Genomic DNA, 15,490 nt, shown 5'->3' on the forward strand with positions numbered 1-15,490 from the left:
AGGAAATACAATAAAAATATAGTCCCAGTGCAATATGATCGTGTTACTAGAAATTATGTGGTTCTCAAAAGGCTGAGGAGCTGATCCGTCTTCTCCATGCCTCTTCCGATATGCTTTTGATATGCGGAGACTTTGTCATACAGAAATTCGTCACTTCAGAACTAATGTTAGAAAAGGGTGTCCATGCATTTTGCTACCCAATCCACATCTGGGCAGGAAAACAAGACATGCAGGGCCAGATTTAACCAGGGACAATTTCACTCTTTGGGATGGCAAGCTTCACGCAGTGTGTGGAAGGCAAAACAAAAAAAACCAGCAAGTTCAATCCAAGGCAGAATGCAGAAAAAAGAAAAGTGAAGTACTAACTCTCTGAGAGGATTCAATTTTCATCAAGTACCTTTGAATGTCAAGTTCTGAATGGAGGGAGACCAACATGCACTGCAAAGCCTGTGAATCAGAAAAGAGAGAGAGAGGGGAAAAAGAAGGGGGGAGGGAGAAGAGAAAAAAATTAAAATAAACAAAACAAAAAGATGAAGTACAAACATAAAATGGAAATGTACAGCAGTAAAACAGCAGCGGACTGGAAAAGAATAGGACTGAACAAAGCATAAAGAGTATGAAGAAAAGAATTAAATAGCAGGCAGTACTGGAAGGTTTCAAGTTGGGAATTGTAGCTGCTTGCACACTTATCCTTATTGTCATTATTATTATTACAGCAATTTATTAATCCACTGTCTCAAGACGATTTATGTGTAAAATAATTAAAACACAATTTAAAAACACAAATGCAACAAATATGTTGAAAACAAGACTAAAATCCTAACAAGAGGACACTCATGGTAAAGACCCATTTATCAGTCTGGGAAAGCCTGTCAGGAAAACGAAAAGAAAAGACTTCTTCAGTTGTTTCCAGAAAGTGCAGGCCATGGGCACCTGCCGAATCTCAACAGCAATGCTATTCCACAGAACAGGGGCAACCACACTGAAAGCCCTGCTTCACAAAGAGTGGGCTTCTGAGATCTTTGGGACTTGCAGGAGAAAGTCCCCAACTTTATACATCTACGTGATGTATAATGGATAAGTTATCTTCCAGATCATACATCTGAATATCCTTCACCTTTTCTCTCCAGCATTCCTCCATACTGAAACTTCTCAACATTTTATCCCCTGTCATCCAGCTTCCTTCCCCCCTACCTCCCCAATTTGCTCATTAAATTTGGCAAGGGGGATTCATTCAGTAAGGAGTTAATAATGGCAGGAACTGGACCCATTAAAGGGAAAAAAGCACAAGAAAGGCTTGTTGCTTAATGAGCAGTAATCCAGCTTCCGTTGATACAGAAACAGTTCAGCATTATAAATGTAAAGGGACCCCTGACCATTAGGTCCAGTCGTGACCGACTCTGGGGTTGTGGTCTCATCTCGCTTTACTGGCCGAGGGAGCCGGCGTACAGCTTCTGGGTCATGTGGCCAGCATGACTAAGCAGCTTCTGGCGAACCAGAGCAGCGCATGGAAATGCCGTTTACCTTCCCGCCAGAGTGGTACCTATTTATCTACTTGCACTTTGACGTGCTTTTGAACTGCTAAGTTGGCAGGAGCAGGGACCGAGCAATGGGAGCCCACCCCGTTGCGGGGATTCAAACCGCCGACCTTCTTATCAGCAAGTCCTAGGCTCTGTGGTTTAACCCACAGCGCCACCTGTGTCCCTTTAGTTCAGCATTATACAGGTACACATATTCTATCAGCTTTGGATAGTCACGATGTGTAAACACACACAGGAAGCAAAAGTGAGGCATTTCAAAAGAGCAGCCCCCTGGTCTCGCCCCTCCAAAACAGTTTCACTGAAGTGGCTCAACCCACTACAGGAACATGTGCCCCACATCACATTCCAGGTACGGAAGCTGAGTGGATCAGAGATCAATCCAGTCCTGGCAATGGGTCTGTGCAGAGGGAGCGGGCAGGCTCACATAGGGCATGCAAGGCAGGTTGCGTGCCTGAGGTGGTCACTTCACTCCGCCTAATGGTAGGAAAAGGACTGTTGCACAGGCAACTGGATGACCACCTTGTGAACAGGATGCTGGACTTAGCTGGATCTTTGCTCTGATCCAACCATCATCAGGGGTCTTTTTAGAGAGGGTTTATTCCATGGTATTAAGAGTCTAGCACTCAACATCACAGAGCAATCCCATGCATGCGTACTCAGAAGTAAATCTCATTGCGTTCAATGGAACTCAATTCCAGGCAAGTGTGTTTAGGAATGCAGCCTAAGGCTATCAACCAGTTTGTACTTGGTTAGGCAAACTGATTTCCCCAAATTTACCAGCAAACCAATAAATTATATTTAAATAAATCTGCATATTACCTAATACTCAAAATAGGTGCATTTCTGAGGTGTAAGATACTACTGTATTCGATTTTATAGTAATAAGTTCAGTAACCCAACAGAATCAAAACAGCCCCTCTAGTGTAACTCTGACCCACAGAATAAAGCTTTCATTGACTAATCCAGTTATTAAACCAGTTCAAGCTTGCAGTCCTAATAATAATAATAATAATATTAAGCACCTAATTCCCAGAAGCATTACAGAGAAAATCATAATGTAGATTGCCATCCAAGAATTAAGAGATGGAAGTGAGACCTAATGAAAACAATGGCAGGATCTAAATATGCAGATACCGGTATTTAACTAGGAAGGACCTGGACTCTGAAAGGGCTTAGGAAGGAAATTGGATCAAATGCATATTTCCTGCAGATGAGGATTTGATTGGGCTATGTTGCGGGGGGGGGGGGGGGGGGGCAGGGAAGAGAGATTTCCTGATAGAGCTTGCTTTGGGTGTGGAAACTTTGAGGAATGGCAATTCTGCTGAAACATGGGGGTCAGAGCTAAATTCAGCAGCTGCATATTAAAAGCCACACAACCATTTCAGCCATCACATCACATTGAGGCTGGAAGCCTAGATGAAGAGCAGGCATTGAATGAGACAAGCATTTGGCAGTTGCAATCAAGTGGAAAGAAGCGAAGAAGAATATTTGCAAATAAGCACAGAGATAGCAGCCAAGTCTCATAGGCCTGGCGTGCCAATAGTAAGAACAAAGTGGAAGGAAATTTGGGGAAACATTTAAATTCACACTCCTAAGGCTACATATTTCCAAAAGCTATTCATGACCTGGCTTCTGCATCTCTCGAAGTACACACATGCTTGAGTTCCAGCTTCCTAATATAAAATGCTGGTTAGCAACAACAATGCTGGGGACGGACGGACAGGGAGGCCCCTTTTTACCACCTACATATGGGGGTTTTTTGGGATCTTTCATCAAGCTGTTTGAAGGACATGTTTGGGAAATTACTCTTGCAGCTCCAAAGATTTGCCCATCATTTTCTGTCCCCACCCCTTCATTATTAAGAAGACAGAGTTATGCAAAAACAATGGTTTCTTGCTTTTCCCACCCACTATCGGTACTTTTTGTTGATTCTCTCCCCAAAATCATTGTCCTTCTCCTTCCTGATATTGCTGGGGAAATTATTCCATTGCTCATAAGCCGATTATGACTTACTGGAAATAAGAAACACACAGAGATAAGCTGTAAAGAAATGAAGATCGCTATTTAATAGAGATAATATATTGAAAATGAGGTATGGGGTGGAAAAGAATAAAAGCTGTTTTCAAAATTCAGCAATGTCCCTTGTATTTGGATCTGTTATTTCCCTCCTAGCTTTACTTTCTTAAACTGACCTGGTTAATCAAAAGATACACCAGTTCTGTAAGTAACACTCTAAAGCACACAACTGCAATTTTGAGTGTTAGCTGAAATTGGGGGATGGAGTGGGACTCTACTATCCCATCTAACTTCTCCCAAAAAAGGTTGCTCTGTTGTTAGACCTCACTGCAACCTTCCCATGTGTCAGCTAAATGAAAAGCCGCCCAGAGTGGCTGGCCAGATGGGTGGGGTATAAATAATAAATTATTATTATTATTATTATTATTATTATTATTATTATTATTATTATTAGGCACACAAAAGGACTAGTTAGTATGTTCAGACCCTTTGCAAGGGAGAGGGAGAGGACATGCTAAATACACACACACAGTGAGAGAGATACACTCTTAAGCCTGAGCTTTCTCTGGCACTATTTAAGAATCAAAGTTGACAGCATATTGCAAGCTTGATAGCATAGCAAAACCTCTACTGTAGCCCGTGGGGGTGGGAGAGCCCAGCTATTTGGTACCAAATCATCCAAATGACAAGGTTTATATATCTACCTTATTATTAAAAAGGCTTTCATGGCATTCCTCTCTTCTTCCAATAAGTACCTGTCATCCGCTCATCAGTTCCAACAGTGACACGCGAGTTAACAAATGGCTTTGTTCAGGACGCACCAGTATATACTTGCCTAGACTATATAAAAGTCAGACAGGAATTTGCTCATACACCCTGGCTAGCTATCTCTGAGAAATTAGTCAATCTTTTTTAGCTGAAGAAAAGGCTTCATCACACAAGATCCTGATTAGTCAAGGAGGCTACGTGGTATACGAGAAATGAACCCAGATCTCCTCAGTCCAAGTCCAGTTTGCCACACTGGTTTAGCAATTCCCACTAGCTTCTGACAAAGAAGAGACAAAGGCCAAGTTTGAAGGCTGTCCTATCTTGCCATCCACAAATAGATTCTATTTTACATGAATTTGCCAAGGCTGGGCTGCGGGCAGCAGTCTGTGCTGCAGTTGGAATCAGGAGCTGTCGACAAAGCCTAAGGGTAAGGAGAACCAAAGGCCAACCAAAGGATTCAGGACCACAGGGTAAGGCCTTTGTTGCTCAAGCAAGGCTTAACTTGGACAGGAAACTACTGAGTAAACATGCACAGCCTGGATCCAACCCACTGAAATGCACAGTGGTACCTCTGGTTACGTACTTAATTAGTTCCGGAGGTCCGTTCTTAACCTGAAACTGTTCTTAACCTGAAGCACCACTTTAGCTAATGGGGCCTCCTGCTGCCGCTGCGGCGCCAATGTGCGGTTTCTGTTCTCATCCTGAAGCAAAGTTCTTAACCCGAGGTACTATTTCTGGGTTAGCGGAGATTGTAACCTGAAGCGTCTGTAACCCGAGGTACCACTGTATTTGGGTAGATACGTTAGGGGCGCAGATTAGGAAAGTTCTGAACAGCAAACAAAATGCTAATTCAATCGAGCTCCAGTTAGTTTACAAGAAATATCTGTTCACGTGCATCTCATTTAGCCGAAATACATGCATGCTTCTGGCTCTACTGGGCTTAGAAAGCTGGGATGTAGGAGTAGACTTGGATTTGAGGAGCTGATGACATAATTGTTCAGCAGCCAAGTCTGGGTTTTAAAAGCTAAAAGAATCTGCAGCATATGAAATCATTTTCAACTTACAAAGCTTCCAAGTCCTGTGCCAGTCTGCTTTGCTTTAAATAGGTAAAGGTAAAGGTAAAGGTACCCCTGCCCGTACGGGCCAGTCTTGACAGACTCTGGGGTTGTGCGCCCATCTCACTTAAGAGGCCAGGGGCCAGCGCTGTCCGGAGACACTTCCGGGTCACGTGGCCAGCGTGACATCGCTGCTCTGGCCAGAGCCAGAGCCGCACACGGAAACGCCGTTTACCTTCCCGCTGGTAAGCGGTCCCTATTTATCTACTTGCACCCGGAGGTGCTTTCGAACTGCTAGGTTGGCAGGCGCTGGGACCGAGCAGCGGGAGCGCACCCCGCCGCAGGGATTCGAACCGCCGACCTTTCGATCGGCAAGCCCTAGGCGCTGAGGCTTTAACCCACAGCGCCACCTGCGTCCCTTGCTTTAAATATGGGGTACCAAAGAACCCACAAGTTCTTACACTTGAAAATATTACTTCTAAGGATACCCAATTCTTCCACTTCTTTGTTGTCTCTTATTTTATCTCCCTTTCACCTTCAGAATGGAAATAAGCCTGAATCCAAGTGTTTGTTAGCATAAGAGACCACATTTCTGAAATCCCCTATTCCTGGTTACTGCCATATACACTCACGGCATCATTCTGGAACAGAGGTGGGGAACCTGCAGCTCTCTAGGGATTGCTGTACTACAAACCCCATAGTCGCCGACTGCCTGGGGCTGACAGGAGTCCAGCAACCCCGGAGGGCACCAGGTTCCTCATTCCTGATCTGGAATAAATAGTTTTCAGCGGCATTTGCTGCCAGCTAAGACTCTAGAACTGCAGCCCCTGGGTCAAACCAGATGATGTGTCCACATACTGTATCTGTACCATTAAGTAAAGGCTTTATAAAAAACACAATCTGCCAAAAGGAAGAGGGCACCCAGGATTTGGATCTCTGTGTGTGTGTGTGTGTGTGTGTGTGTGTGTGTGTGTGTGTGTAAGGGGGTAGTCTTAACCCTTTGCCCTCATTATGACCCCAATTTAGGGCTCGTCCCCACTTCTGCTTGGCCCATGCCTAGATAGCATGGGTCTGAGTGGTTTTCTGCTTACCATTCAGCTTCTAGGCAAGCATCCTTGGGGAGAGATTGTTCCAAAACTGGGGCACCACCACTAAAAAGGCCCTCTCCAAAGTTATTATTAGCCAAGCCTCTTATGGCAGAGGTGCCTCGGGAAGGGTCTCTGACGATGAATACAATTGCTGGGCAGGCTCCCATGGCAGCAGGCATTCCTTCAGATACCCGAGTCCAAAGTCACACAAATAGCTACTTTGCAAAAAGCACCACATTCCTGCAAGTACCAAATAGTGTGCCAAGATTTGTGACATCCGAGCAACAAGAGGATTGCTTCGGGGAAGATGTGCAGACTGCAGGGGCAACAGTGGGAAACAAACATGCATTTATTGTACAAAGTGCTGACTAGGCAACAAAACTACTGAATCCATGAGAAAACAGTGGGGCGAGAACGGAAGCAATTGTCCCTTTGGTTCATAATGCAGAACGGCTAGCATTCCTGCAGTCCTGCTTCCCTGACCCAAATTTCTGAGGAACTTTTGTTGCATAACAACGCAAATGCATTATAGCCATTCCTTCATGTTTCACAACAACTGCTTAGCTTTTGTCTCGGTCTGTTCCACTTGCCTCAGGTGGAAATTCTATACCTTAACAGAAGCTGCTACAAAATGTATAAATCTGAAGCTTCCCTCTCCGCACCCTTGTGTCCTGGAATGCATGTCTCTTGTTACTTAAGCGAAAGGAAAGAAACTGATGTTGTCAGCTCTCATCAAGGCAGATGGTTTCCCCAGGATATCCGGGCTGAGTATTCCTACTATAGTTATGCCTCGAGTAGAGAGATATGTGGAGGACTTAAGAAGAGCCTGCTGAATCAGGCCAATGGCCCATTGAGTCCAGCGTCCTCTTCTGGCAACCTACAAGCAGGACTTGGGCCCAAGAGCCCTCTCCCACCCTGTGCTTTCCTTCAACTGGTACTCAGACGCATTGCTGCCAACAACAACAACAATAATTTATTATTTGTACCCCGCCCATCTGGCTGAGTTTCCCCAGCCACTCTGGGCGGCTTCCAACAAAGATTAAAAAATACCTTAAAATGTCACACATTAAAAACTTCCCTAAACAGGGCTGCCTTCAGATGTCTTCTGAATGTCAGGTAATTGTTTATCCACAGGACGGGCGCCACTGCCTGGTTCCCTGTAGCTTTGCTTCTTGCAGTGAGGGAACCTCCAGAAGGCCCTCGGTGCTGGATCTCAGTGTCTGGGCAGAGCGATGGGGGTGGAGACGCTCCTTCAGGTATACTGAACCGAGGCCGTTTAGGGCTTTAAAGGTCAGCACCAATACTTTGACTTGTTCTCGGAAACGTACTGGGAGCCAGTGTAGGTCTTTCAAGACCGGTGTTATGTGGTCTCGGCAGCCGCTCCTAGTCACTAGTCTAGCTGCTGCATTCTGGATTAGTTGTAGTTTCTGGGTCACCTTCAAAGGTAGCCCCACGTAGAGCGCATTGCAGTAGTACAAGCGGGAGATAACTAGAGCATGTACCACTCTGGCGAGACAGTCTGCGGGCAGGTAGGGTCTCAGCCTGCATACCAGATGGAGCTGGTAAACAGCTGTCCTGGATACAGAACTGTGCTACTACTGCTAGGCCAGTACAGCAGTCACACACCTCTTCAGTCTAGGAAGGGACATCGGAAAACCACACAGCCAGGAAGTAAAACAAAAACAAAAACCGGCACACAAAAATGAGAAGCATGCTCACAGCATCCTTGGAACAAGTACCAGTGCAACCAGTAAATGACCTTGTCAGCACTGACCTCCCCACATTGCTTACACATGGAGGGAGCCAATGAATGCATGACAATGGGTACATGTCCTAGTACGCTCACCACTCCACAGACAACGGAGGTGGGAAGACTACATAGCACTTGGTGCAGGTTCTTCCTCCAGACATCCAACTGGAGCAATGCTCAGGAAGGGATCATAGAACCATACTGGAGCAAAATGTATTTTCTTGGCTCAGCCACTGGAAAAAATTATGTGCGCTGTTAAGATACATTTATTTATTCTTTAGAGGAAACTGGGTTGTTGGTTTTTTTTTCTCTCCCCAAGCAGTTGTAATATATATTTTATTTAGAAATAGGAGCTCGAGAGACAGAGACAGAGAGAGAAAGAAATTCAGAGAGCACACCAGGTTTAGCCTCCAGGGAAATTCTTTCACAGTAGTCTTAGGCAATAAATAATCTCTCTTTGTGTTAAAACAACACTCACTGAAGTTCAGAACTGGAGCATCTGCACTCTGGAATGCTCCCCAGGGTCCGCCGTAGAGAGGAAAATGCTGAGGTTTGCTAGGATTATTACAGGGGAGTTTCCCATTTATAATAAGTTGCTGCAGCTTAGGAATCTTCTACCTGGGAGCAATCATTATTAGAGGTTAAAGCATCGAAAACCCCGTGGTGTTTGTAAAGCATAGGCCTAATGATCCAAGGCTTGCATGATGTTTGTATAGGGACTTGGGATTCCCACTGGATGTCTGACACTATATAAATATAAAGTGATTATCACTATGTCTATAGCCATGAATACTTCTTGGCAGTCATAAAAAGTGAATAATGCCTTCCCACTCACTCTCCATCAAGGCATCACAGGACTGGGCAATTGAAACGGGCCCTGGGACAATCTAAATATGCCGTTCCAACACAACCCTTCTGCATTTTGATCTCCCTGGGAAGTGGTGAACTGAACAGAGTGGGAACGATGATTGATCACATTTTAAAGTCAAGTTAATGGAGGGCAGAGCTATCAATGACTATCATTAGCCACTAAACAGCACAAAGTGGCTGAATATAAGATACTAGGACTGAAGATGACAGGATGGTCACCTCTGCTGGTGTTAACTGAGAACACCCTTCATTTGTCTGATGAACGAGGCTCAAGACGAGAGATGGGGCCTTCTCCAACTGATGCTGGACTCCAGTTCCCATCACCGCTGACCACTGGCCATGCTAGCTGGGTCAAATGGGAACTGGAGTACAACATCCAGATAACCACAGGTTAGCCACCCCCGTGCTAAACCATGGTTTAGTGCTATGTTAAAACCAGGCCACAGAGTAAGGATGAGAAACATGTGGCCTCTCAAAATGTTGCTGGATTCCAACTCCCATAAGCAGTAACCACTGGGCATGCTGGCCGGGAACGATGGGAACTGGAGTCCAACAACATTTGTAGAGCACCAGGCCCACAAAAGCTTCTGCAACAATAAATCTGTTAGACTTTAGGACACTGCTAGACCTTCCTGTTTTTAATTCACTTGAGTTCCTCATCACATGGTTGCACAGACCTTTCCCACAACCATATCCACCAGATTCCATAAAGCAGTTTTCGTGCCAATTTTGAGCCAAAGGAGGGGGGTCTCCCACTGCCTTGTTGTTTCCCCAGGGAGCCAGGACTGTGATCCTGTTTGTCTTTGCCAGCAATCCAACACAGCATCTGTTTTTTACAAAACCCACAACAACAACACTATGCGGGCAGGCATGCTACACTTAAAATTCACTTTTTAAGGCTAGAACTAAAGCAGGATTTCCCAAAGACCAAGAAACCGAATTTGAACTCAAATTCAATCCACAACCCAAATCCCACACACTCCTGTGAGGGCACGTACACCCATCACGCACAGCTTTGGCTCCTAATCTTTGTTTTCATTCTCTCTTGCAGACAAACTGGAATTTGTTCTGCAAGTACACACACTGAGACTTTGTGCTCACTTTAGAAAAAGAAAACCCGGAACACAGACCCCAGACATCCTGTAACTCTGGCTGGTTTGGCTGCTGTCAGAGAAGCAGCAAAAACAAAGAAGGGGTATGTGGGAGGCACGCAATATAAGATTTAGAAAAACAAACAGCTAATAAGGAAGGCCTTTAATTGTTTGTGCAATAAAGGGACTGTGTTTTGTTTATCAACAATGAAAGGCACAGATCCAGTTATACCTGTTTCCTTGGTTCAAGGGCAGGGAAATTTTGACCTATAGGCTGGTTCTCCCAAGGAACCTCCCTGGATCAGAGCAGAGGCAGTTTATCCTTCTCTTCATTAGAAATTGGGCAGACGGCATGGAACCCAACCAACTGCGGTTGCAGAAAGCTCCGAAAGGCCACATTCACACAATACATTTTAAACACTATGCTACCACTTTAAGAAGGCATGGCTTCCGCCAAAGAATTCTGGGCACTGTGGTTTGTTAAGGGTGCTGAGAGTTTTAAGGAGGCTCCTGTTCTCACAGAGCTGCGATTCTCAGGGTGCTTCACAATTAATGTCTGGAGAATAAGGGTATCCTTAACAACTCTTGGCACCCTTCACAAACTACAGCTCCCAGAATTCTTTGGGGGAAGGCATGACTGTTTAAAGTGATAGCTGTTATCGTGCTTTAATGGTAAGATGTGACTGTGGCCAAAGTCAGAAGAAGCAGAGAACAGCATTTGGCACTAGCAGAGACCATTGACACTTTTTGCTTGTCACTTTTTCTTCCTTATAAGACACCAAGGAAGGAAAGTTGAAGACAGAGGTGGTCCTTGGAAGGTTTCCAAACAGGGAATGTGATCGGTGGGCTGAAAGGGGCTCTCCATCAATGGGTTAAAAGCATGAATTTTATTTAAAAGACTATGAGCAGGTGGGGTAAATCCTAGCTATTTTTTTTCCAGAATAAATAAGTTAAACCTCATTTTCTGAAGCACAAGCTGAGGGCACATTTTTTAATGCTACTACTGGGTGGTTTTTCTGTTTTGTGATTCCCATTGTGAATTATATTGTCAGTGTAATATTCTTCCCAGTGTATTATTTTGTTTTAAATTGTATGTATTTTCTGCTCTGGGACGTTTGGGTATGATGTGAGTGGAGTGGGAAGTACAAGAGCTACAAAGAAATAAACCTGGCATGAAGGTGTTCATCTGCAGAGTGGAGGATTTTGAAAGCCCAGCAGTCTGGAACCAAGAAATCTCAAGGAAAACTCTTGCCTTTTAAGCCCCCCGCCCACCCCACAAAGTAAGGCCTGCCATCAAAACCCTTAAGGTTCTATCTCACATAGAGCCCAGATAGGTCTCCATGGAAACAAGGTTGTGTGTTTCGTTTCCTGGTTAGCACCTAGGAGCTTTGCAACTCCCTTCCAGCAGACATTCCTTCGGCTTCCCCTTTTCATGGCATTCTGAAAAGCAGGAAATCTAGAGATATAAGAGACCCTGCCAGTTTGCTCTGAAATTTAATTGGGCTTTTCAAGTGTTCTGGTTAAGAATGCCTCAAGGGTTTTCAGGCACTTAAACATAGGAACATATTGGGGAGGAACATATTGGGGAAATAATGTATATCAATCAATCAATCAATCAATCAATCATTTCATTTTATTTATATGTTGCCTTTCCAGACCCTCCAAGTATCCCTATTTTCCATGGTCAGGCCTGGATTTACAGAAGCCATTTCAGTTTCTGATTTGAGCCTGGTATGCCCAGTTTTTCCTTAGGATGTCCCTATTTACATCAGAGAAATGTCGGAGGGTATGAAGTTATGCAACCCTCAAGCCAAGGGGATAAGCAACTATACAACCTTTAGAAGACATGTGAAGGCAGTCCTGTATAGGGAAGGTATTTTTAAAATGTTTAATGTTTGCCTTTATATATGTTGGAAACCGCCCAGAGTGGCTGGGACAACTCAGTAAGATGGGCAGGGTATAAATATAACAATAACAACAATAATAATAATAGAATAGGACATTCCTATTGCCGTTGGGAAAATGTTGGAGGGTATGCTTTCCAAAGTTAAAATCATACAAAGAAAAGTAGTCACAGACAATAAAGAAAACATCAAAAAGTACACAGCCAAATAGAACAATTTCCACATAACTGTAAGATACAAAATAAAGATACAAAAAATTAACAGCAACAACCTCCCCCCCCCCCAAACAAAAGCTCCAGCTCAAGATTATATAGAAACCATTATACTGGGTTTTAGACAAGAGTATTTTCTTTTTTTTCTGGGAGTACGCAGGGGTATGCATACCCCTACCCATTTTGTGAATTAAGTTTGGCCTCATTGAGGGGCAGTACTTCAATATGAGTAGGAAAATGAGAGTACCCCTAAAAAAAGTTTTGAGAAAAAACACACTGCCTAGGCCTATTTCAAGATGCCAGGGATCTTGAATGAAAAGTGTGCACTCACTGAATGCTGCAGCCATGCATTTATTAATTTCCTTATTTCTTTGATAAAATTAATCCCTCTCTTTCCCTGCTTGTTGCTGTCACACCCCAGCATGCCCCCGTCAAAGGCCTTACACTGAGGAAAAAGAAAGGATTTTCTTCTAGACAGGGGAAGCCTTGTGAGGCCTCTCTTCAGATGTAAATATAAATAATGCACAGAGTTGCCTGGTTCGCATGTCACAATAAACCACGGTATAGCTTACTATGACTAAGTGAACCTGCTGGGTGCTGCAGAGGAGCTCACATTTGCTTTGCCCCTCCCTTTGCAGGGCAGTAGATAAGCCAATGTTTGTGTTAGGGTATCGTCCGAACCAAAAATCATGGTGAATGCCTCTCCTTAATTTCAGTCCGTAGCTGTGGCTTGTCCTGCTGTTACAGATTGTGGTGGTGAAGCAGAAAGACATCAACCACAATCCTGAGTTTGGATGGCATGCTAAGTCAAGCTTTGGAGCAGCTGCCACACTATGCTCACCTAAATAGTCTGGAGAGGAGCAAAAAAGCTGTGATCTCCCCTTGGGAGCCCAGTGTTTTCACATTAAACCATGGTTTGGATCACTGTGACGTGTGTGTGCATCCCATATGAATTCCTGACAAAGATCTTAGGGTTTTTTAGGTGTGGTGTGGGGGAACCCTGGCTTGGTATGGATCCCATTTGGAGACCGGTGCTGCCTGCTGCTATAACAACAACAACAACAACAACAACAACAACAACAACAACAACAACAAATTGTATTTAAAGTGCATTACATTTCTTGTGATCCAGGATTATTCAGCTGAACTTGGATGGGCTAAAGTGGTTTCTGAATCACAACCTCAGCCATGAACAACGCTGAAAATTTCACTTCTGAGGAATACACTCTTAATTTAATTTGTATTAGTTCCAGCACTGGGCACAATGACACGATTTCAGAAGGCTCTCTCTCTCTCTCACTCACTCACTCACTCTCCCCAAACACATTGCTGAAGATGAATCTGAAGTTATTTTTAGTTTGCTTTTCTAATCACTGAGGAATTCTGCCTTCAGGTAAGCAAGGCTCAAAGCACATTTTGCTTTCAAGTGAGCCAGAAGACATCTTTGTGCTACCAGAACATGGCTTGTCACAGATTGTTGAAAGAGTATTTCACATGGGCTGCTAATTTGAAAGGAGGCTTGCTAATATTACGAAGTCATTCCATCTAGTTAATCAAGCTTGTGTGTGTGTGTGTGTGTGTGTGTGTGTTTGCACAGAGCAGTTAAGGGTTCAGCGGAACAAAAGCAGTGCAGAAAACCGACATCTCTCTTTGTGCCTTTTGAGATACCTGATAAATAAATAAAGTCAAGTTTAAAATGGATGGATCATATTTGCCTACAAATTAGAGGCTGCTTTGAATTTCTGAAAGCTTTTACCTAAATTATACCCATTCAGGATGGCTAGGTTTTGTGCTGCGAAACACTAACTATAATTGCATTGTAGCAGTTCTGCTATAGGGCATGCTGGGAGTCATATGCGTGTACAATTAATCTCCTTTTCAGCTGGGATTTTTTACAAAGACAAAGCTGCAGATACTCTCCATCTTAAGCCACAGCCTTTGGTGTCTCTCACGTAAAGTAATGCCTTCTAAATGGTAGCAATGTCAGAGTCTAACAGGCACTGGGGTCAAGAGTGAGTTGGAAAGATAGACCAAGATGTGCCAGGTGCGAAGTTCCATAAGCAGCCACCAATGATCAGGGAGTGAGAGGTAAATATAGAGTTACTCAAGACTGGCAGAATGTCAAGTCCCATCAACAGCAGTTTGGGCAAAGTATCTGAAACGCAGCCCAGCAGGATACCCTAACAAGATAAGTTACTCAGGCTGAGCAAAGCCTGTCATTACAGTAGGAGTTGAGAAGCTTTTATTCAGCCTGAGGGCCAAATTCTGTTGTGCCCAAAAGTCACAAGCCAAACACTCTTGGATTACAGTTCCTGCCGCCTCCTACCACTGGCCATGTTGGCTGGGGATGATGGTAGCTGGAGCCCAACAAAAGTTGGAGGTCAAAGGTCCCCCAATCCTGCTGCGAGATTTTGTACACAAAATCACAAATCATGAAGAATTATGCCTATGTTGTGGGGGGGGGGGAGTGAATGCAGTCTCACCCCGTTATATTTGTGATCTCTTTTGCAGCAAGTACGAGCTGTCAGTGTTTGGGAAGTCACCAGGGGAACAGGCACGGTCTATGGATAGAATGATTTCGCCATCTCTTCTGGAATAATAGCCAATGCAAATATGTAAGTGTATGCAACTAACCCATAAAGCCAGATAACTCAAAGCAGCCATTTCTTTTGCACAAGGGGGAAAAAGTCATCCTATATTTGGCTGGCGAAATTGACAACAGGAAGAGCAGTAAGAAGAAAATGATGAAGAATAACATGCTGCAAAAATGCAAGCAGAGTTTGTCTTCTCCCTGTGTCAAAATGAGAATGTTTACAAGTTCCTTAGCATTCTTAAGTGGTACTGCTCCCACATTATCAATGCCGCACCCACTAAGCCCACATCTGCCTATTTTTACGTGCAGCATTTAGGACCCCATTTATAGCATGAAAACAGTGGATCTACTTCATTCTTGGGTGGGGAAGCCGAGAAGATCCATTATAATTTGGGAAATGCTCAAAACAGGACAAGGTCATTTCTGTCACCTCTCCAGGTCAACACTGGCCATTAAACAAGCATCAAAACCCCAGTAATGCCATGTAACATTATGCAACATGGTGCACTTGATATCATTTCAACATGCCATTTTCTGGTTACTAAAAAAGGCACACAAGACTCTTTATGGTATTCATAGCAAGCATTAAAGAGGCAATACTG

At 44.0% G+C, this 15,490-nt stretch overlaps 1 protein-coding gene across 18 annotated transcripts in view; it reads right to left on the bottom strand.

Annotated features, from left to right (window-relative positions):
• The window catches only part of KIAA1217, a 369,002-nt gene that overhangs the window by 103,107 nt on the left and 250,405 nt on the right, over positions 1-15,490 (bottom strand). For 12 of the 18 annotated variants that reach the window (XR_013832189.1, XR_013832190.1, XM_079947806.1 and 9 more), the window contains one exon: positions 367-447. The exons of 5 other annotated variants lie outside the window; for them this stretch is intronic. Coding sequence is in view for 10 of the 13 variants with exons in the window: in XM_079947806.1 (XP_079803932.1) it covers positions 367-447 (81 nt within the window). In the remaining 3 variants the exon portion in view is untranslated. Of the gene's footprint in view, positions 1-366; positions 448-15,490 lie in introns of those variants that run through there. One more of the 18 variants, XM_079947813.1, reaches the window with a different exon arrangement.

Source organism: Podarcis cretensis, assembly GCF_951804945.1.
Source record: "Podarcis cretensis genome assembly, chromosome: 12".
Classification (NCBI taxonomy): Eukaryota; Metazoa; Chordata; class Lepidosauria; order Squamata; family Lacertidae; genus Podarcis; species Podarcis cretensis.